Genomic DNA, 23063 nt, shown 5'->3' on the forward strand with positions numbered 1-23063 from the left:
CTCATCTTTGTTAGAATTGTGGTGGTGTTTTTCTAGGCAATGTGGGTAAAGCTTTAGGCTTAGAAAGCACATTCAGGCTGCAGTGTGGAAGATGGACATTTTAGAGGCAAAATACTGGTTTGTCATATATGGCCTTTATTATGTTGAAGTATGTTCCTTGTATTCCCACTTTGCTTAGAGTTTTATTATAAATGGGTGCTGGATTTTATTGAATTCTCTCTGTACATCTGTACATCTGTTGATATTATTATCATGTGGTTTTTATCTTTCATTTTGTTTATGTAGTGTAACACATTTATTGATTTGTGGATATTGTACCAACTTTGCATTCCCAGAATAAATACCACTTGATCATGGTACACGATATTTTTAATGTACTGTTGGATCTCCACCTCCTTCACCACCCCCAGTAAATGTTTCTTAAGTGAACCAGAAAATACTCTTTCAGTCTACCCCAGTACAGATATCTTAGAATCTTTTCTGCAGGGCCTTTCTTTATCTACATACAGCCAACATCCCTGCCATGAAAAGCTAGAGGAGATGAACTGTGCTGAGGGTACAGGTTGGTGGGAGAACAAAAGGGGGCAGGATTATATTGAGATACTAACAGAAGGGGGAATGTGGAGTATCAGGAAAAAGATGAGAGAGAAAGTCACAATATCTTATGACAAATGGTGGTATTACGTTTCTAGATGTCTTATTTTATTTTTGGATAAAGTGATGTAAATATTTTTTTCAGATTTATAAAATCCTAGAAATGAAAGATAATTTAGTCCAACTCTTTTTATAGACAAAGTGTTTTATAAGTAAGTGACCTGTCCAAATGGCACCATTAATCGACTGGTAGAACTGGAAATCCAGACTCTGATTTTTCTTTTTCTTAGTATATGCTTTAGTTTGTCACATACACAAAATGTTAATAATGTTCTGAACATTTGAATTATCACAAATATCTTTTTTTCTTTCTCAATAGGTAGAAAACAGACCAAAGTATTATGGAAGAGAGTAAGTATGGATTATCAGAAAACATTTTATAGACTGGCGTATGTAAAAGAGACAGGTAAATGGACGCTTTTAGTAAAAATGAAGGAGGTATTCAAGTTTGGATGACCGAAATTATTTTCTGATTACAAATGTAATTATTCCAGTTGGTGAAAACCAGAAAATAAAGATAAGTGTAGAGAAGAAAATAGCATGGGGAAATGTATGCAATAATGTTAAAATAAAGATACAAGCTATACAAGTAAATAAATAGTCCTAGATGTATATGAGGGGAAAAAAATATATATACACACACACATATATCTGTGTGTACATGTATATATTAAGCATATAGATATATGTACACATGTGTGTTGGAGTATGGGTGGGTTAGTCTGTATTTATACTTTTTGTTTTGTTATTTTTCCAAATTTTCTGTAAGTAGATTCATGCTACCCAGAAATAACTAATGTAAACAGTTTGAAGTATTACCTTCTAAAGATCTATTTTTTGAACTGTTTTTACAAAATAGAGATATACGTATTTTTGTAGCCTTATTTTTTCACTTACTATTAATAATGAACATTTTTATATTTTATGAAAAATGTTATAATCATTTTTAAAGTCCTTAATTTTTCTGACTATTAGAAAAAGGAAATATAGCCGTTTGGGGAAAAGCATAAAAATCACCTATAATCTCATCATTCCCCAAATAAAATAATTTGTTTTTCAAGACTTAATATCATATCAGATAATGTATATAGCAAATATTTAAAAATTATTTAAAATTCTGTTTAAGTTTTCAATAATCTTGTGAAGAGAACACGACACTTTCGAGTTTGGGGATGCCACTGGTGTTCTTTATGGTTATACCGTAATTGATTCATTTGTCTGCTTTTGGCATTTAGGTTGCATTTAAACACTGCAGTCATGTGCTGCATAGTGATGTTTCAGTCAGTGACAGATCACATACACAAAGTGGTATACCATATAGCCTAGGTGTGTAGTAGGCTATTCTGTCTAGGTTTGTGTAAGTGCACTCTAAGATGAAATCGCCTAATGATGCAGCTTTCAGAATGCATCCCATCATTAAGCAGTGCATGACTATACTATTAAAGGCCACACCATAAGAAACATCTTACTGCATAGAGCTTTTTTATGGGTTGGAAATTTTTTTTTTTTTTTTTTTATGGGTTGGAAATTTTGGGTCAACTGTTATGAATAGTTTTAAGATTTTTAAAATACCTTTGTCAATTTTTGTTACAAAATTTGCTTTTTTGAATGGCATTCTTCTTTAAATTGAGTTTTTTAAAACACATATTAAATTTTACTAACTTTATTAATTGATGGCAGGTAAACTTAATATATCGATATGCTAATCTAATGGTAGGGGATAGGTTATCATCATCTTGCTCCAGCAGAGTCGGGGTGGACCTGGTTCTGAAAGACTGAGGAATTTGTGAAGATTAGAAATTCCAGGCCATTGCTAAGCCTAGCTGTTCTAATTGTCATGATTTGAACATACCTACCATGAACAGTCTTAACTTAAATTGAGACTGACTATTTCCCTGAGGAAAAACTCCCCAAAAGTTGTTGCTTGCACCCTAGTAAGGTTTCTAAATTATTAAGGTACCATTTCAGGGTCTTTTAATAATAATATTCCAAATTTAAGAGACTATTGTTTTATTTTACCAGTAAAAGCAGCAAAGGTTCACTAGAGCAATCACTCCATTCTATTATTTTTGAGTTACTAAAAGGACATCATGTTATGTGTAAGTTCTCTGTAAATTGTAAGTCCCCATACAAATGTAAGGTAGTTTTATATTTTTAATATTAATCATCAGTCACCACTGACATACCTTTTCTTTTTCAGTGTTTTAGGCCTGAGTGTTACAGAAGAATCTACTGTGTTTGTGTTGAGTGTTTTCCTCCCTCCTTTTTTCTTCTTTAATCAAAAATGGGTTTTAGCAGGGAGTGAAAGCAAGTGTTACGGTTCACTGCTTGCCTTGAGTGCCCAGTGATGCAGATTATGCACATTATTGGACAATCATGCCAATTAAGGGCAACCCAGGGTCCTGGAAAAGTGCCAACATAGACTGTGAGCCAAAATTTTGGAGCAATGTTATTAGTATGAAGAAAGGAAATGGGACACATTTCTGTATATTTTTCAGCATGTCCATATGGTCAGACCAGCTACATAAGAAGGGCATTGTCCTCTCGAGAGGCGGTTGGTCTTCCTTTTGATGGATGTGAATTTTGATTTTGTGATTGTTAAATGAATTGGGTAGTGACTTTGGTGCAGTTTTTATCACCACAGAGAAGCTGGCCAGGGGCCCAGGCCTGGAAAAACACTAGCATAGTTAAACTTAACTGCTCCCTTTGATTATATGGGAGCACTGTCTAGAAAACAACAGGAAAGGTGGGGTTTGTTTTGTCTTGTTTTATTGAAAAAGGTGGAAGGCGTGCAGTTTCTGAATTGACTTCGTTTCTCAGGTTTCATGGCATGATCTCCCGAGAAGCAGCGGACCAGCTCCTAAGTGTGGCTGAGGGGAGCTACCTCATCCGGGAGAGCCAGCGTCAGCCAGGGACCTACACTTTGGCTCTAAGGTTGGTCATGGACCTGTAATTATAACTATGCTTCATTTAAAGCCCTCTTCATAGAGGGCTTTAAATTTTAAAAGCATCCAGTATGTAATTGAATTGGTTCTTGTTTTCTTGGGACCTAATTACCATTTTAATAGCTTCGAGACCCTTAAAAAATTCCTCATGAATGGTAGCACTCCCTGATTAAGAATTGAAGAACTCTTAGAGCATTTTTATCGTAGCTGCTTTCTTGTATTTCATCCTGTGTTCTTTCCCATTTGTCCTGCTGTGTCAGCTCCCATCTATTTCTTGAATGAGAAAGAGAACTGAGAGAAAAGATCTTTGTAGCTCATAAAATTAAAGCCAGTGTCATTTCTCTTTGGTTGGCTTTTGGTTGAAGCAGTTTTTCTTGGGAGCTCTCAGCTTTTTCCTATCAGCGGAACTTTGCCTAGTGTTTTGGCTGTTCTTAACTTACAGTACTGTGCCCAGAAACAGATATTTTCATTAGCCCTGCAGTAATAACAGAACAGTGATGTGTTTATCCTTTGGGCTTACCTGATGACAGGCCTCTAACCTCATTTAATCTTCACAACTCTAGGATCTGTGGACTGTTTCCTTCTCCACTTTACAGATAAGGAAACAGAAGCAGTAGAGGTTGAGTGACTTGGCCAAGGTTATACATTTAATAATTCGTGTAGCTGGTATTTGAACCCAGACACTCTGGCTTCAGAGCCTGTGCTCTTCTTAATCAGTCTACATTGCTGCCTCTCCAGAGGCCTGGAATAATTATCCGTTGTCTTTGTCCATCTCTTCATTTGTTCATCAATTCTTTGGAAAAGCCTTAAAAATAGAAACTTCCCAAGAAAGAGGTCAAAGAAATGTTTCTTTTTTTGGCCACAAAGAGTAGAAAGGTGAGGTGGTTGTTCAGGACTCTAATATGACCCTGTCTAACTTCTTCACTCACTGATGCCTATGTGAGTGAGCAGGGACTGCTCTCAGTCCCACCTGCCAGATTTAATATTCATCTTTTTGAGAGAAAGAATAATATAATTCAGTCTTATTTCATACCGAATGCCAAATTAATTGCATACTTGGAAAACAGCTTTTTATAGGATTTCATGGAAATTTGCTTTTTATGGCAAATTATGAAGTACAAGTCCTCCTTTAATTATTTAACTGGGTTGTTTTTCAGGTTTAGATTATAGCATACAGGGAAAAAAATCTGGGCTGGGAATTCAAATACCTATTTATTTTGCCACTGAATGAACTAGAAGACTGATTTGAGACCAACCACAGAACTCCTTAAAGTCAGTTTCTTCATTTTTCTACTAACATTTTATAATTTTAGGATTCTACAACATCACATTTCCAAAAACTCTGGTCATTTGAATGTCTGGGGTGATAAGCCTTGATGTAAAGGCTAGCGGGTCAGAATAAGGAAAGGAGCTACCGTGAGAGGCGGGAGAGAAACCTGCACAGCGCTCTTCCTTCCCCCTTTGTTGCTGTCTTCTTCCCTCCCCGCGAGACCACATAGTAAGTTACAAACTGGAATTTGAACTCAGTCTTGCCTCATTGCAGTTTTCGTATCTTCATTGAACCACATTGCCTCTCATAACACGATATCAGGCAGTTTTCACTTAATGACACCAGCAGACACAGTAGGGCCAGGATTTAGTTTGGAAAAAAGTAGCACCCAAACCCCCAAGGTCTTCCTCATTCCCATACCCTCGCTCTCTCTCATGCTTCATGCACCTGTGTTGTCTAAGAGTGAGGACTTTTTATTCTTGCTTATCTCACACAACCAGACCTAACAATCTTTTATATCTTAAGTTTTTCTCAAAGTTTTCCCTCCTTTTCAACTGCAAGCCACTTCCTTGACTAATTCAGTAACTGCCTAAGAAATCTTCCTGTATCCAGCCTTGTCCCTCCAGTATATCTTCCACAGTATCATAAATGTCAATCAATCAATCAATCATAAAATGTAATGCAGTGATCAGCGAGGTTGTAGTGTTGAGTAGAGCACAAGGTTTTAAAGATTACACCTTCTTTCATCATTGACATCTCCCCCATACTTGTGGAGGCCTAATCCTTCACTGATGATCTTTGTGACCTTGTAAGGTATTACTTAGGGGAGTATGTGATGTATATGTGCTGTCACAGTACCAATTGTCTGCAGTCAGAAAAGAGATTCTCATTCCATGACATGGAAGGTATTCTGCAGGTGACATTCTACTCTCCTCTTCAGCACCATCTTCTTCCATATTCCATCTCAGCCTAGATTTCAGGCCAGGCCTTGTCTGGCATTTCTGCCTTTGCCCATGTCGACCCCTTGGTTCAGGAAAAATGACTGTTGCTCAGTGAAAGGAAGCATATGGATAGGCATCCACATGGTTGGAGTGTGTAATTGAACATGCTAGACCAGGCATCAGATAATACCTCATGAAGAATTAGATGTTTCAAAGTGACTTTGGGATTTTCTGTATGTTTTTGACATTTGGATTAGCTATAGTTTAGTGAGATACTATCAGTATCAGTTATGTGTAAACTTAAGATAATTTAAGAAGTTTGATTGAAAACATTTTTGCCCGGCCAGCATGGCTCAGTGGTTGAGTGTCAACCCATGAACCAGGAGGTCATGGTTCAGTTCCCAGTCAGGGCACATGCCCAGGTTGCGGGCTTGGTGCCCAGTTAGGGGGCTTGCAGGAGGCAGCCAATCAATGACTCTCTCTCATCACAGATGTTTCTCTCTCTCTCTCCCTGTCCCTTCCTCTCTCTGAAGTCAATCAATAAAAAAAGAGAACATTTTTTATGATTTTTATAGTTTTAAAATTAATCCTTTAAAAATGTATTTTGTCATCATGTAATTTTTCTCACTAGAAGAAAAAATTATTACGTTTACTGTTGTACATGTGGAGTGACAAATGAAAAGGGATAGAACTAGTGCATGTTTTCTATGATCTTTTATTAAATGTTAAGTATATACAAAAGAATAACTTACAAGAAATATATAAATTATTAAATATGATCCTATAACTGTTGGGTGCTCAGCGTGTATCTTAAGAAACAGCCATTGCCTTGGAATCTCCTGTGCACTGTGTTTCCCTCCCCTTTTTCCACCTGCTTCCTCCTGTTCCTCACATTGGCAGCCTTATCCTGATTATCAGTCCCCTGCCTGCCTTTATAAATTTATAACATTTTGTATCCCTACACAGTACATTGTTTTGATTTGCTTGCTTTGAACTTAAAATAAATAGAACATGTAGAATGTATTGATTTTTCCCCACTCAACATTATGTTCCTGAGATATATCCTTACTGTAGAAGATGGCTATAATTTATTCATTTTCACTGCTATATAATAATCCATTGAATAATTATACAATGCTTTTATTTGTCTGACCTTACTGTGTATATTTAACCTGAGTTTTAGTTGCCTCTTGTAAAATGAGACCTTTTAAGAGTCTTTCATTAGCAGTATTCTGCTTTGAAGAATCAATTATCTATTTAGATGCTTCAGCTGCAGGTATTATCTGATACTCAAAATATGCAAACTCTACCTGCTTAAACAACAAATTATTTAGGTAATATCTCACATAATGAGAAATTCAGAAATACATCAGTATCCCAGTGATGTTACTGAGCACTTGTGATCTTCTTTCCATTTCTGGCCACTCAGCACCCGCTGCAGTCTCAGGCTGATGGTCCTTGCGGTCGGAGTGGCTGGCAGGAGGTCAGAGCTGTGTGCTTCCTTGTCTCTGAGCCTGTTCTCTCTCTGCCGCGTGCATTCTTCCGTCTGGGTTGATCGGGCCTTTCCCAGCCCTCGGCCAATAACAGTCTACAGGGAAATGCATGTACTGATTGCTTGTCCAACCAGTATTGGAGGGCCCTGGACCTGGAGATGGGGTCAGCTTCTACTGGAAGATGAGACTTTGGGAGGAAGTCTGGATGACCAAACAAGTTCTGGTTTTCTTTTCTTGTTTTAAAAGAAGGAAGAAGATTGGAGTTGGGGGTGGGGGGATGGATACAGTTACACTATTACAGCATAGTAGGCAGTCATTAAAGTAATTTCCAAGTTAGACAGTGAGGATAAGTCCATGGTGTAATTCTTTAGATATTTTAGTCTTGATCAATTTCTTATTAAAGTAGTATATCCAGTTTTGTTAATAGTAAGAAAATGTGGTATGAGTTCCACAGAAAGTTTTGTGAAGCCAGATACCAAAGTTTTATAAATTGTTTTGATGATTTTTTTGCCTATAGTATTTTTAAAACTTAATTTAAAATATTTTTCAATCTGACTTAAAATAATTTACTATTTTAAAGGTGATATGGAAAGCCTAATTATGTTAATGATTTTAGCACAATGAAATCCATTGTACTTTTGACTAATAATATTCCTTAAAATATTTATCCCTGGTATGTCACTAATATGTGTCAAGGCCTTTCATAGAAAGCAAGATCTTAGTCTTCATTGTTAAATTTGGAAATTAACATAATCTCCCAGATAACTGCATCAACAGTAGCAGCATTTATTGTGCTTCTGTATTCTGCCAGGGACTTTCCCAGTGGGTCAAGGAAGAAGACATTTAAGCTGCTGCTTAAAAGCAGAGAAGTTTGCCAGGTAGAAGGATAGATGTGATGAAAAATTAGCTTTTTTGGGAAGAAGAAACAGCCAAGACTGGAATGTGTAGAACAGCATAGAACATGTGGTGTAGGCTCCAGATTTGGCAATTCCAGAGACATTTCTTCTGAGTCTGATTCATTTTTCCTTCTGTAAGTTGGGCGAAGAACAAGATGACATATGGGCAGGAGTCGAGAATCCCAAATCCTGTATCTGGATATTCCAGGGCAGAATTGCACATAGTCCAGGGAGTACTTTACCACAGTGCTTGCACATCAAGACAAGAATTATGTGAAGACAAGTGTAGATAGTGGAGAACAAGTGAGAATTTTAAAACTGAGAAAGCGTAGTGTGACTCTGTGTTTGGACATGTTTATAATATTTTCTTTTAAAAATATATTTTTTATTTGATAAATTCTGAAACATATATAGCCTAAGTTAATCTGAAAAATAAAATTTATTATACAGGGCATTATGTATATTATCATACTACTTATATAAAGTTAGGTATCTATTGGGTATATATGTAAGTAGAGAGATGTCTAAAAGAATGATCACCAAAGTGTTCATAGTGTTCATCTCAGAGTGATGAATTTAAAGGTGATTTTTTAGTTCTTTGTACCTTCCTGTGTGCCTGGTTCTTTTTTACAATGCATGTATATAATTTTTATAGTTGACCAAAGAAATCAATAGGGCTGTCCTCATGTTGAGAAGTACTAAAACACTAGCTGCAGTCTTTAATCATAGTGGAAGATAATACCTCCTATATCTCTGAAGATTTGACTCTAAGTGGGATGTATTAATGAATTTAAATAATTGTTCAGAAGAATTGATCATGCTTGGGGGCAATAGAAAAGGAAGTCATAGAGAACAGTGTTCTAGAGTCCAGGGTCTGTGGGAGAGCAGAGCCTACACCAACACTGGCAGTGCTATTTCCAGTGTGGAGATGAATACAAGGGACCATATGAGTATTGTTAATATAACTGTACTGCATTTCCCAAAATCACACTTTGAGAAATATTCCATTAAACATTTGATTTACTCAGTTCCTCTTTCTCTGGACTTCACGCTCACCAAGCAACCTTCTAATTAAAGGCTTCCCATGTGGTCTTTCTATAGGGAGAGAAAACTTAAAATGTATAGGTTGAGTATTAAGAACCTTTGAGTTATTTCTCATTTTCAGTTAACAAATGAGAATTAAATACTGGAAGTTGAGGGGGGGAAAGAAGGGAAAAAATCTACCAGGTTTCTTCTGTTTGGTAAGTTAAGAGAGACATCTTTCCCATTTTTTCTCTTTCTTTTATACCTCTTTTTGATAAATAAGCCTAAAGGCCTTCTCACTAAAGTGTTAAATTGATAGATAAATTTTAAGGGCTGATTGCCTCACCGATTCTTTTTCTTCTTTTCTGATTTTTTTTCCTGAACCAAAAAAGATTTACTTCCTGTCTAAAGAGTGTTCTAAAACATCTACCTGTGGCAACCAAGCACCATTTTTATGTTTTAAAAAATTGCAATTTTTTTTCTAACTTTATTTGCAGGCTTGGCCTTTGCATGTTATGGTCTCTTACTCTTTTTTTTTTTTTTTTAAACACACAAAAAAATTATTTAGTTATAAATAACATACCAATTTATCCCTTTAAACTGTACAATTCAGTGGTTTTTAGTGCATTCAGAAAGTTATGCAACAAAATCCATTTTAGAACATGTAATCACCCTAAAAGGAAACTCCATACCCATTTGCAGTCACTTCCCATTTCTCCTGACCCTCCTGGCCTCAGGGAACCATTAGCCTACTTTTGTCTCTATAGAGCTATGCATCCTGGATATTTCAAATAAATGGAATCATCTATATATAATGTGTTCTTTTGTGACTGCCGCCTTTCCCTTAGTATGTTTTTAAGGTTCATTTGTGTTGCTGAATGTATCACTACTTTATTCCTTTTTATTAAGGAATATATAAATAATGCTCCAGTGTTTGCATGTATACCACATTTTGTTTATCCATTTATTGGTTGATGGACATTTAGATTGTTTCCACTTTTTGGCTATTATGAATAATGATGCTATTATGAATAATCCTACTCACAGGTTTTTATGTGGACATACATTTTTATTTCTCTTGTATATATACCTAGGAGCGAAATTGCTGAATCATATTGTAACTTTATGTTTGACATTTTGAAGAACTGCCAAATTTTTTTCCAAAGTGATTTTACCATTTTATAGTTCCACCAGCAATACATCCTGTAAGCTTAGCTTCAGGTCCTATGATGGGGGTCGATGATTGGTGATAGAATGTACAACAAGATGATAAAATGCGGCTCCTCTATGATATAAGTGCAATTGTGATTTATTGTGGCTTTGAGTTTAGAATGCTGGTAAGATTTTGTTAAGTAAAGAATTCCTGTGAGAATGTTATTTGATCTTTATTGCTCTGAAAATTTAGCATGAAGAAACTATTGCTACTATATTAGAAAACAATAAAATGCATTGAAATAAAAAGTGTAATTTTGCTAATGACTGAAAAAAAACCCCAATAATTTTTTGTTGAATCTCAGAATATTTGGTTGACTTTTAAAGTGAACTCAGCCAAAGAGTTCCTGGGTAAAGTCAGAGAATTACAGTGTATTGGTAAAGGAGCTTCCACATTTTAAAAATATGAACACTGGTTGAAAGGTTTTTTCATGTTTAGGCAGAAGGATCAAAAGGGTCTGGGGAAGGATTATGCTGCTGGTAGGCGTTGACAGGTAATGTACTGTGTGTTCTTTTGATCTGATAGCTCAGGATAGGTTTAGTTGGTTACCATGGTTTCCTTTCATTTCCTGAAACCTTCTTGTTGTGCTATTTGGAATGGAATAAGTGGAAAATAATGTTCTGTGGAATAATTTTTTAAAATGGTTTTCTGCTTCTCTTAGTTAAGATTATGAATTACCTTTTGGGAAATTCTCTGGATATGAGAGTGCGTGAATAGCACACATGGTGACAATAGAATTTAGTAGTCGTGCAATATTGGGATTGGGATTGATGAAAAGAATAGCATAACTTACTTGCAAAGGTAATACCATGTTATCAGCTCCATAAGCTTTTAAAAAATATTGGTATAATGATTCCAGTTTATATGAGACTGTCAGGTCAAGTATGCTTTAATAAAATAAACTGTTGAAAGTAATTGATACGACACAGTAGGGAGTGGATGGTTTAATATAAGGCTTCCCTTGAAAACAAAGATGTGTTTCTGAAAGTGGTCACAAATGGAAACATGTTGTAAATGTGCAAGAGTTCATAGCTGTTTTAAAAGATTATTTAGTTTTTTCCTAACATATATACAATACAGAAAACATTTAAAATGTAGAAAAGCTAAAGGAAAAGCAAAAAAAAAAAAATCACCTTTAATTCTACTATTGAGAGATAAGCACTGTAAGAATTGTAGTGTATGAAACTCTTAGTACTTTCCTGGGTTAAACACATGGTTCCAAACCAAGTATACTTTTCATGGTATACTTTAAAAAAAAAAAAGTACAGTCATGTTTTTCACAATACTAATCATATGGTCAAAAGTGGAGAAATTCATGGTATTTTTTAATTAGCTATATATCATGAATATTTTCCATGTCAATAAATATGTGAGAAGTTTGCTATTTGAATTAATTCTTCATAAAGTCAAGCTTTACCTCCCAATTTTTAAAAACTCTGGTTTTCACTTATATTATTTAAATTTAGGTCTATCATAAACTTGTTTTTTATTAGAATGTGCAGTGTAGAAACGGTAAAATGCAGAAATGTAGGAAAAGAAAAATATTACCTATAGTATCACTGGCCCAAAAATAAATAATATTTTTGGCATTTAAACAAAGGTATTTTTTGTTGTTCCTTTTTTATTTTATTTTTTTAATATATCTTTATTGATTTCAGAGAGAGGAAGGGAGAGGGAGAGAGAGAGATAGAAGCATCAATGATGAGAGAGTCATTGATTGGCTGCAGTCCGCAACCCGGGCATGTGCCCTGACCGGGAATCGAACCCTGATCACCTGGATCCTAGGTCGACTCTCAACCGCTGAGCCATTCCCGGCCCGGCAATGTTGTTCCTTTTTTAAAAATTTGATCTCAGAGGAAGGAAGGGAAAAAGGGAGGGAGGAGAAAATGGGGGAAGGGAGGGGGAGAGAGAAACATGGACCAGGACCCGCCACATTTTGTTGTACAGGACAATGGTCCAGCCAACTGAGCCACACTAGCCAGGTCTTTTTCCTTTGTTTAAAAAAAATTATAAAAATGGCTTCTCTGCCTTTTGACTAAGATCAAGTGTACTAAAAAAATTATGATACTCTTCTGGGTGCTGGGGATACAAGGATGAACAAGGGAGTCAAATCCCTGGCCATCAGGGAGTGAGAGGATTAGACTTTAATGAGATTGTCCCACATAATGTAGAGTTAAAACTGAGGCAAGCCCTGTGGAGGGCAGGGGACAGGAAGTATGGCTGTATAAAGGAAAATCTTGTATAAATTCAAGGAATGTAATATTTGTTTCATCATATTTTGTCTTATTTAGAGGTAGGTCATTCATTTTGGGAAATACTAAAAGCTGGTTCTTCTTCCCTGCCTCCCCCCCCCCTTACCACACACGTCTTTTTCTTCCTAGTCCCAGAAGAGAGTAAATTGTGATCAGTTCAGAGGAGCCTATTCTCTCTAGTTTGTCAGAGCTCTTTTTGTTTAGCAAGCTTTTAGTTCCATTGTAGTTACTTTTTGTGTTTTTTTTTTTTTTATCAAGTCATGTGTTTGTTTCCAAAATAAAAGTACAGATCTGTATTTCATCTAGCCACTGGACAGGTTGACGAAACTTCTCAAGGGATGCTTTTATCCCAGGGAGCTAAACTTTGAAGCCTTTCAGTTTTTTAACTTATCCTCCCGATAGAACTAGCGTATCTTAGAAATGTGTGGAATAAATACGTTTAGATTGTATATATATAGACATCTCTCATACACCACACACACAAACATGCAGGCACAGATCTCTTCCTCTGAAGATAATCTTGTCATAATCCTAAGGCACATATCAGTCTTTTGTCATTTATGCTGCCAGTGGCTGAAGGATAGGCTTCTGTCCTATTAAAATACAGAAGAATGAATGATTTTTCACTCAGAGTATAATGTACAAAATAAAAAAATGCAGTCAGTATACAAAGTGATTAAGATATTGCTTATTTCAGGAAAAAATTATCTTTTCCTTTAAATTTCAGTGGATTTCAGAAACTAGAACACCCATTTTGAATAAGAAAGGCCATGAGGTTCCAAATAATTATACAGCTTTTTCTAGTCAAATTTTCCCAGAACGCACAGATTTCAGAATTTCGGAACACACCAATTTTAGATTTGCCAGAATATAGCAATAGAAAATGGGAAAAGGAACTTCTCTCTTTTTTTGCTTCACTCCTCCCTCCTCTATTTTTCATATTTATTTATAAGCTATTTTACTAAAGTATATATATGATTTGAATGTCAATATTTTATATAAAAGTATAATTTATACATTATATGGCAGTTCTATATTATACAGCGTGTCCCAAAAAATGTATACACACTTTGACAGCTGACAGCTCAATTTTGAAAATGAAATGTATTTTAATAAATACTGTCTTTATAATTATTCAAAGTGTGTATATACATTTTGGGGGGACACCCTATATATATGGTTGATGATATACATTAGAGTTTAACTAGTTAAGTCTGACATTTGAACAACAAATATGAATTTTGAAGATGTGAAGAAAAGAGGTTTGTGGTTTCCTCTTTTACAAGCTTAATCTTCATCATACTGGATACATAGAGAAGTTAATGACTTATGTAGCAGTATTTAATTCTATCTGAGGAATGTAAACCAGGCTCTTTGTAAAGAGTGTTTTTTTTCTTACTAATTTTAGATTTGGCCTTTGTGACTTTTCATTTTTCAACTGATATGAATAAAAAATATTGAAGCCAAAAATAGTTGAAGACCTTATTAATGTCATGTAAACGTTCATAGATGTGACTAGAGTCCAGAATAGGTGTTATTTTTAGTTAATTGGTGAAGTCTTTTATTTTCCCTTGTACCAGACATGTTTCAGTGTCTAGATTCAATCACACTCATGTCTGTCCTCTACTAATTAAAAATGTTACTAAGTCTCCAATTCTCCTCTTGTCAGTAAAAATAATTTCTGTGAGTTGAGCTCAGGGGAAAATGGAAACTTTTCATATATATATGTATATAAAATGAATAATTATAGTAGAATTTTTCAGATTTCCGAATCCTCTGCCATGGATAGGGATAATTTTTCCAGTTGCCACATGTTATGGATGATAACCTCTGTTGTCTTGTATGCAGAGCTGTGCTGGATTTGCTGAGGAAAGAGTAGTTATGGGAGCTCCGCTGTACAGACGTCATTTCTCCCAGCTGTTCTGAGGATTCTTTCTCTGTCTGACTTTTGACAGTTTGTTTCTGTGTCCCAGTATGAGCCCTTTCACTGACCTTGTCGGAGTTCTTTGAACTTCCTGAATTTGGGTGTCCATCTCTTTCCTCTGATTTGGGACGTTTTCAGTCATTGTTTCTTCAGATTCTCCCTCTGTCCCTTCCTCTGTGCTGCCCTAAGTCCCTCTGGAGTTCCACTTTTCCTCAATCTTTTTTTTTTTTTGTGGTTCTTTCTCAATAATTTCAAATGCCTTGCCTTTGATTTTGCTGAGTCTTCTGCTTGATCAAGTCTGATGTTGAATATTTCTAATTATTGTATTAATTAGCTTCAAAATTCATTTTGTTCTTTTTTTATACTTTGTCTCTTTGTTGATTCTCTTGCTTTGTTCATGCATCGTTGTCCTGATTTCATTTCATTTAGTTGTCTATCTGTGCTCTGTTTAGATCAGAGACTCCCTAAGAAAACTATTTTGAATTTTTTGTCAGGTAATTAATCTTTGTTCCTTTGGGGTTGATCTCTGGAGATTTATTTTTGTTCCATTGATTGGGTCATGTTTCCCTGGCTCTTCATGTGATTTATTTTATTTTATTATTTTAATTAATTAATTTTTAAAGTTTTAAAAATATGTCTTTTATTGGTTTCAGAGAGAAGGAGGGAGAGGGAGAAAGGGAGAGAGAGAAATACCAATGATGAGAGTCATTGATCTGCTGCCTCCTGCAGGCCCCCATTGGGGGTCGAACCTGCAACCTAGGTGTGTGCCCTCACTGAGAATCAAACCTCGATCTCCTGGATCATAGGCCGATGCTCAACTGCTGACCACATTGGCCAGGCGATTTTATTTTATTTTATTATTTTATTTTATTTTAATTTTATTTCTGAGTTTTATGCATTTTTAAAAACAGCCACTTCTTCAAGTTTTTATAGACTGGCTTTTCACAGAGGAAGACCTTCACCAATCAGCCCAAGTAAAGAATTGGGGGGCCTCTGACACATTTTGCGGGGTGTTATGTGATTTCTCTGGGTTTGTGTGTGTGGTTTACCAATTAGAGAGGTTGTCAGTTTGTCGTAATCTCTTACACTATCTCGTGTCTGTGGTACTGCGGGCTCTCTGGTGCTATAAGGAGCAAGCTTCCCTGCTCCCCTTTTTCTCAGTAGCCCTCAGACATCCAAAGTATGCCAGCTCCCTATAAGCTCCCTAGATCCAGCAAAACAGATACCGGTCCCTGGGCAGCTCTCTGAAAAGCTGGACACATGTTCCATTCCTCTCCCTCCCTCATGAGGGAGAAGTGACAAGTTGGGCACCTTCTTCTGATTGCACCAAATCATGCCAACCTCTTTCCGAGACACCACAGGCGCGCTGATGCTGCTGCAGGCTGCCTCTGCTTTCCCTTGCTTCCAGCACCCAGACTCTGCCGGTTCCGTTAGAACTCTAAAATAGGCAAGACAGTGACCAGTCCCTCGGGCAGCCCTTGCAAAGCCAGATGTTAGACACATGTTCCACTGCTCTCCCTGCTCCTTCCTCCAGTACCCAGAGAGAAGCCACAAACCAGGCTGAGCTGTGCTGACTTGGGGAAAGGGCAATCATGGATAAAATGAAACAGCTCTTCTATTTCAGTGCACTTGTTCTTGGCTTCGTGCTTTCCTTGGGCACTACAATGTCTTAAGTGGTTTCTGGAGATGTCATACAGGAATTTTGGTCCATAGATTGTTAATTCAGTGTCTTTGAGGGGAACAGGGACGGGGACTTCCTATTTCTCCATCATGCTCTTATGTATGTTTCATAAGCATGACCCTTATCAAATATACTGAATGTTCCTTCTGGTTTGTCCTTCCTTCCACCCCTCCTTAAACTGTCCTGTCTTCCCTGAGTCTAGTAGAACAGATCTCTTAGGAATATCTCAGGTTATCCCCAAGCTAAAATAGCTGCCCTATGGCTCTTGTCATTGTTCTGGGTGAGTGTTCCTCCCTCCTCCTGCTGCCCATCTGCTGGTTTCAGACAATTGTGTTAGCTTTTGGCTCTGCTTCTGCTTTCAGGTGCAGTCATTCTGCAAGCTACAGATGAACTCCTCTTTCAGAATTTTTCCCAGGGGTTGCCAGGTTTTAAAGCTTACTTAGAAATCTATCCATGAGTTAGGTGTTTTTATTTTCATAGATGTCATAGGCTCTCTGTTGGAATATACGCCAACGTAAGTAGGCAGGACGGGTGGAGTTTGCAGAGTCAGAAAGATCAATCAGTAAATAAAAGTTTAAATGTAAAGGGAGATTGAAGACTCAGATAATTGTGAAAGTTCAGCATGGATGAGTGTGTGGGTGGTGGTAAAGGAATGGTTTCCTGAGGGGAAGGAGAGCCGAGAGGGTTGGTAAGTCTGGCTGGGGACCTGTTGAATTGGCAGTGCTGAGGGATGCCTGGGAGAACGGTGCGCATGAACTCAGGATGGGCTGGGAGGCTTCCAGGGAGAGACCATAAAGCAGTCCTTACCAGTGGAGAACCACCACCAATTTACTTTAAACGATGGATTGGGGGTTTTTATTTTCTTTTGTTTAGCCTATCTATTTTACTGAATCTATAATGTGAGGGGATCAGATTAGATGCTATTTCTCAAACTTTAAACCACATAGAAATCACCTCGGGATCTTGTTAGCAAGGCAGATTGTGAACCTGAAGGTCTGGGGTGGGACCCAGGGGCCTGAATTTCCAACAGACATTACTAAATTTATATTCTTCTTTTAAAAACAAATTTATATTCTTAAGTTTTATAGTGTAACACACTTGTAGGGATTCTGTTTCCTATTGCTTTTCTTACAGACCAAGATTGTTGACTGTCCTTTGGATTGTACATTCTTTTTTCTTTTTAAACAAAGTTATTGTAAAGTAAAACATACATATTTTTTAAATGTATTACATTTAAATATATGTAAATGTATATAATCCCTACTACATCAAAATATAATAGTAGTTAGAAATTCCCCATGTTTCCCTTATCACTATCTCTACCTTCCATATTATATTTAACCACTCTACTCACTTTGTAGTTATCTTTTAAATGTTTTCTTTATAGTCTTACTACACATATATACATTCTTCTAATGCAGTTGAATTTTGCTGCCTTTAGGCTTTATATATTTGAACTACATTGTATATATACTTTTGTGACTTGTTCTTTTTTCCTCAACATTTTAAAAATTCATCCATGTTGTTGAATGTATCTTTTCCTGGCTGTATAGTATTTCGTTGTATTAGGGTTCTCTAGAGAAACAGAACCAATAGGATGTGTGTGTGTATATGTTTGTATGTATATGTGTGAGTATATATGTATATGCATACACACACACATCTGGAAAGGGATTTATTATAAGGAATTGGGTCACATGACTGTGGAGACTGGCAAGTCCAAATCTATAGTGTAGTGAGCTGGCAGACTTGAGACCCAGGGGAGCCAATGGTGCATATAAAATCCAAAGGTGGTCTGCTGGATAATTCCTTCTTGCTCAGTGAAGTCAGTCTTTTTGTTCTATTTAGAAATAGCCTTCGACTGACTGGATGAGATCCACCCAATTAGGGAGAGCATCTGCTTTACCCAGAGTTCACTGATTGGAATGTTAATCTCATCTGAAAACACACTCCAAGTTGACATATAAAAATAACGAACACAGTATGTATACCACAGGTGTTTTTTTTAACTGGGAATTTATGTGGTTTCTAGCTTTGGGCATTTTGAACATTGCTGCTTACTGTGTGTGTGTGTTTTGTCCTAGTGCACATAATCACTGGCCTATCACCCAGGCTTTTTGGGTTACTAAATAATATAAAACCTTTGTTAAGCAATATGCCAGGTGTTGATTATATTAGATATTCTTGCTACTGCTTGGTATTGTCAGACTTGTTAAATGTTGCCATTCTGAGGATTTGATTTGCATTTACTGGACTACTGATTTATGTTTACCCTCTTGATGTGGGCATATTTTTGTTTATTGTGTAAGCTAGTGTTCTTCAGTTATGGTAAGTTTTCTTGAATTATCTCTTTGGTTTCTTCCCCTTCTATTTTCTCTGTTCTTTCTTTCCAGAACTCCTATTATTTAGATTAGGAGTAGGGAACCTTTTTTCTGCCAAGGGCTATTTGGATATTTATAACATCAGTCATAGGCCATACAAAATTATCAAGTTAAAGATTAGCTGTGAAAAAAGCTCCTACATTTATTGAATTTTGAGTTGCGCCTGCAGTTGTCTTGGCAGGGCCAAACCAAATGATTTCGTGGGCCATATACAGCCTGCAGGCCAGATGTTCCCCACCCCTGATTTAGATATTGGACTTCCTGGATTAATTATCTTATTTTTTTCTCATTTTTCATCCTTTTGTTTTTTTTCTCTTCAGTATTTTCTCAAGTTTATTTTTTATTTATCCTTTTAAGATTTTTCATCTCCTTGCATGGTTTGTTTCCTTTAGCTTGCTTTCATTCTCTGTGTCCTTCATGAGGGAGATGTTTCTTGGATGTCAAGTCGTCCTTGGCTTATGGCTCATATTTAAATTCATTTGGCACTAAAAAGCTCACCAGTAGTTCTGAGAGCTTGAGAGAAGCCTGCCAAGTATCATGTAATGTCTCTATTCTCAAGCCTTTTCAGTTGGGCTGATCAGATTTCCCAGAGAAGAATCTTTCACTCTCTTATCAGGAAAAATACAAACCTTCTGAGAACTTGGTGGGGAAGAGAGATGGAGGTCTCAGTCTTCAGCATTTAAAACTTCCACTTAATTTTTAGGATTATACCTCTGCCTTCAACTCTTTCCGGTGTTCCTCAGTTCAGCTCTCCTTATTTTATCCTATGTAGAAAACAGAACTTAAGTCTTCCATCAGAGTGGGGAAGGGGTTGCATTGGGGACAGGATTGGGGAGGGTGGGGGAAATATCTAACTGCTGATGCCTTTTTTTTATTTTATTGATTTCAGAGAGGTTGGTGGGGAGAGAGAGAGAGAGAGAGAAACATCAGTGATGAGAAAGAGCCATTGATCGGCTGCTTCCTGCACCCCCCACTGGGGATTGAACTAACGGTGACCTCCTGGTTCATAGGTCGATGCTCAACCACTGAGCCATGCCGGCTGGGCTCTAACTGTTTCTTAAATAGACCTTCAGCTAATCCTGTATCATTTCCAGTTCCAGAGCCACCTGGTGCTGCTTTGGAGGTTTAGTTAGGCACATGGGTTTGTTTCTTTCCTGAGATGATTTATCCTACCCAGGAACTATCCGTCATGAGTTCACATATTGTAATACTTTTGCCCACTTTACCATCCAAAATTATATAGCAATATAGACAAATGTATCCTAGTAACAGTTTTAGATGTAGAAAATATTTTAAAATTATATTTAGCTGTGTTCTCTCCTTAACCCTCCCTAGTCCATCCAAATTCATTTTCTGGTGTTTAAGTGAATGCCTCATCATATTCTTTTCTCAGTTTTAACCTTTCTTCTAAGGGTATGTTTATGATTAAATGAATTTATGAGATACTTGTATTTCACCATTAGATTAGCTTCTTTGACTCTGATAAACAATACACAAATATATATTATAAATAATTGTATGTTGGTTTCTGGAAATAGTTCTAACATTTTATTGTTAACTTAGACAAGTGTGTTGTATATGTTTTATTTTGTTTGTTAACAGAAAACATCTGTTAGCTTGGAGCTTTCCTTTGAAGAGATACTTCCAAATACTTTCGCCCAAATCAGAACTAATTCTTGCTTTTAAAAAAAGTAAAGTATAATCTCAAAGGCTATTTTTTATACATATTTCATCACTTTGTACCCCTAGAACAAATTTCTTGTGAGTATGATTTACTTGCTAAAAAATAGAAAGAATGGTATTAAGGGCTTTGTTCACTTTTTAAAGCTGATGTTAGAATTATGTATTTTGAAATTCATCTGAATGCAGCTGGGCACAGCATTAAACATTTTTTTAAAACATGAAAACCAAAACCTGGAACGCTGGAGAAAAGACATTCTTTCTAGAAAGTGGTAATTATGTGCAGCAGCAGCAGTTCAAAGCAGACTATCACGGTCTCTCTATTCTGTTTGTTAACTGTGGCTCATACTGTTGAACTCTGTCTGGGTGAGAGTTGGGCCTGTACAGTGTCAAACATGTTCACCAAAGAATAAACAGCTATTTAAAAGAAAGGGCAGAGGCAGATGAAATTTTTCTTATAAAAGTGGAGAAAATGGTTTAGCTTTAACAGTTTGTACAGATCAGTAGTCTGCAGTTTAGAATCAGCAGTCATCACTAGACCATATAACACGTCTCCCTTTCGGTATATTTACTGACCTTTGTCCTTTAAATTCAGAGACCTAACTCCCCGGGCACAGTGGTCAGCCCTGCGTGCTTCTCTCCTGCCGCCTTTGCGCTCTGTTGTAGTCCACTCTGTTCAACGAAGTAGCCCTTACTCGGGGCCCCCGGAAGGAAAGCTCACAGAGCTCTTCCTTGCCTGTTTCTTACTGTAAAATTACTCGGTGCAGAGGTGTTCCTGGACAACCAGTGTTACCAGTTATTTATTGAACCCCCTCAATACGTATTTACTGAGTGTCTTTTCTCCTTTACTTTATTGTTTGCTAACTCTTTCTGTCCCTGTCTGCAGTGGCTAAGCTAACAGAGGAGAAAGAACCACCACTCATTGAACCTACTAGATACTTAGCTTTGACTTAAATATTCAGTGCAGTCCTCACAACCATGTGGGGTAGAGTGATACTACTCCTATTTTCAAGATGTGGAATCTGAAGAATGATTTCCCCAAAGTCACCCAGCTAAGAAGTGGCAGGTTCAGGATTTAAAATTAACCTGTCTGATGCCAAAGCCCAGGGTTTTCCATTGAACCCAGGACTTGCCTGCCTCTGGCCAAACCCTATTTCAAGACTGCAAGGGGGCTTTTATATTTGGACATATGCAGCAGCTCTGAGATCTTATGTAAGCCGCGGGGGTTGCATGCTGAGATCTTACTAAGCAGTGAGTTTCTTGGTTTTCACAGTGAGGGAGATACTGGGTTCACTTGGTTTTATGAATCACTGTATAGAAATATAACTTTTCTATATAAGCACAAAGTTATACACTTTTAAAATCACTTTTTAGAAATCAAAGATGAACTTTTTAAAATTCAGCATTTCTTCTTGTCTTTGTATTGACTCGCTTTTATGTTTTTCTATTTCCCATTGAGATTATCAAGGAAATAGGAACTTTATTATGTACTATCTAATATTTAACATCGTTCGTGGTGTCTTATTAACTGTTTGTTGAATAAATGACAGTCTGTGAGTGGTAAACTTTTGTAAGAAAGGATTCTTTCTTTGCCTTTAGATTTTATATCTCCCTTTTATGGCTCCTCTTTGTAGAATAGACATACCCATTTACCACCTCGCTCAGAGATTTTTCTTTCATGCCTTTCACATCAGGGAAGGAGAGAAATCCCTGTGGGTCTGTCCTGTTACGCTGTTCTTTATGTAACTTCCAGAGCAGAAGAGAGGACAGTACAGAGTAGGCAAAGAAAGGGTACAGTTCCTTTGGTAAAAGTAATACAATTTTTCCTTAAAAAATTATAATTCCAAAATGGAAATTCATATTGTTATCCTTTGATGTTAAGTTTTAATCAACCTATATTGTAAGTTATTTTAGTTATCTCATCAGCTCCCTTTAGACTGGAAGTTTGATTGGCCCGAGAGCTGAGGAGGAATTGGGAATCGTGCGTAGGGTCTCTTGAAGTCACTGTGAGAAAAAGTGAAACTTAGTCTCTTTCACCCAATAATCTAGAGGTAGACAGGAAACCCTCTCCTTGGACAGATTAGAAATAGCCCCATTGTTAAGCACCAGGAAGTCTAACCCAGACTTCTACTCTTTCAGCCTAACCATCCCAGCCCAGGTGAGGCCAGTTCAGAGCCCGTTTCCCTTCTGCCCTATGCTCCCATACCTCTCAGATTTCAGAAGACAGTTGAGTGATAAGTGCCGACCGCCATTGATTGGATAGCCTATAAGTGCTATGCCCATTGTGGAAATTGTAAAAACATAAGTCCCTGCAGAAGTAAAATAGCATAATCCCTCATTGAAATGCCCCTGAATCCATCTGAAATATGGAGGGACTTCATGTTAAACAATGTTATATTTATTGTTGTAAGAACTTATAAAAACTATCAAATGGCTTTCTATGTTGATTTCTCGATAACAGATAATGCAAAGAGGAAATAATAAAGCAGCATATTAAACTGAAAAAAACTTTTATATTTAACTTTGGAGTAGAAATTTTACCTTCTAATTTTTTAGACTTACATTATAATGACAATTTACTTGGGAGAAACACATCTTTAACATTAGAGGAAAATGGAGAATGGGAAAGTGGAATTATGTGGATCATACACTTGCGTGTGAATCAAATTTAATTGCTTCTAAAGAACCAAAAAGTGAATAAATTTTATTT

The 23063-nt window shown here is 36.7% G+C and overlaps 1 protein-coding gene across 3 annotated transcripts in view; it reads left to right on the forward strand.

Annotated features, from left to right (window-relative positions):
* CHN1 (chimerin 1) overlaps positions 1-23063 on the forward strand; it is a 126487-nt gene that overhangs the window by 44741 nt on the left and 58683 nt on the right. For 2 of the 3 annotated variants that reach the window (XM_087819757.1, XM_087819758.1), the window contains exons 4-5: positions 974-1005; positions 3475-3588. In XM_087819757.1, coding sequence (XP_087675883.1) covers positions 974-1005; positions 3475-3588 — 146 coding nt within the window. The remainder of the gene's footprint in view (positions 1-973; positions 1006-3474; positions 3589-23063) is intronic. The other variant, XM_016206579.2, reaches the window with a different exon arrangement.

This window comes from Miniopterus natalensis, chromosome 8 (genome assembly GCF_054644295.1).
Source record: "Miniopterus natalensis isolate mMinNat1 chromosome 8, mMinNat1.hap1, whole genome shotgun sequence".
NCBI lineage: Eukaryota > Metazoa > Chordata > Mammalia > Chiroptera > Miniopteridae > Miniopterus > Miniopterus natalensis.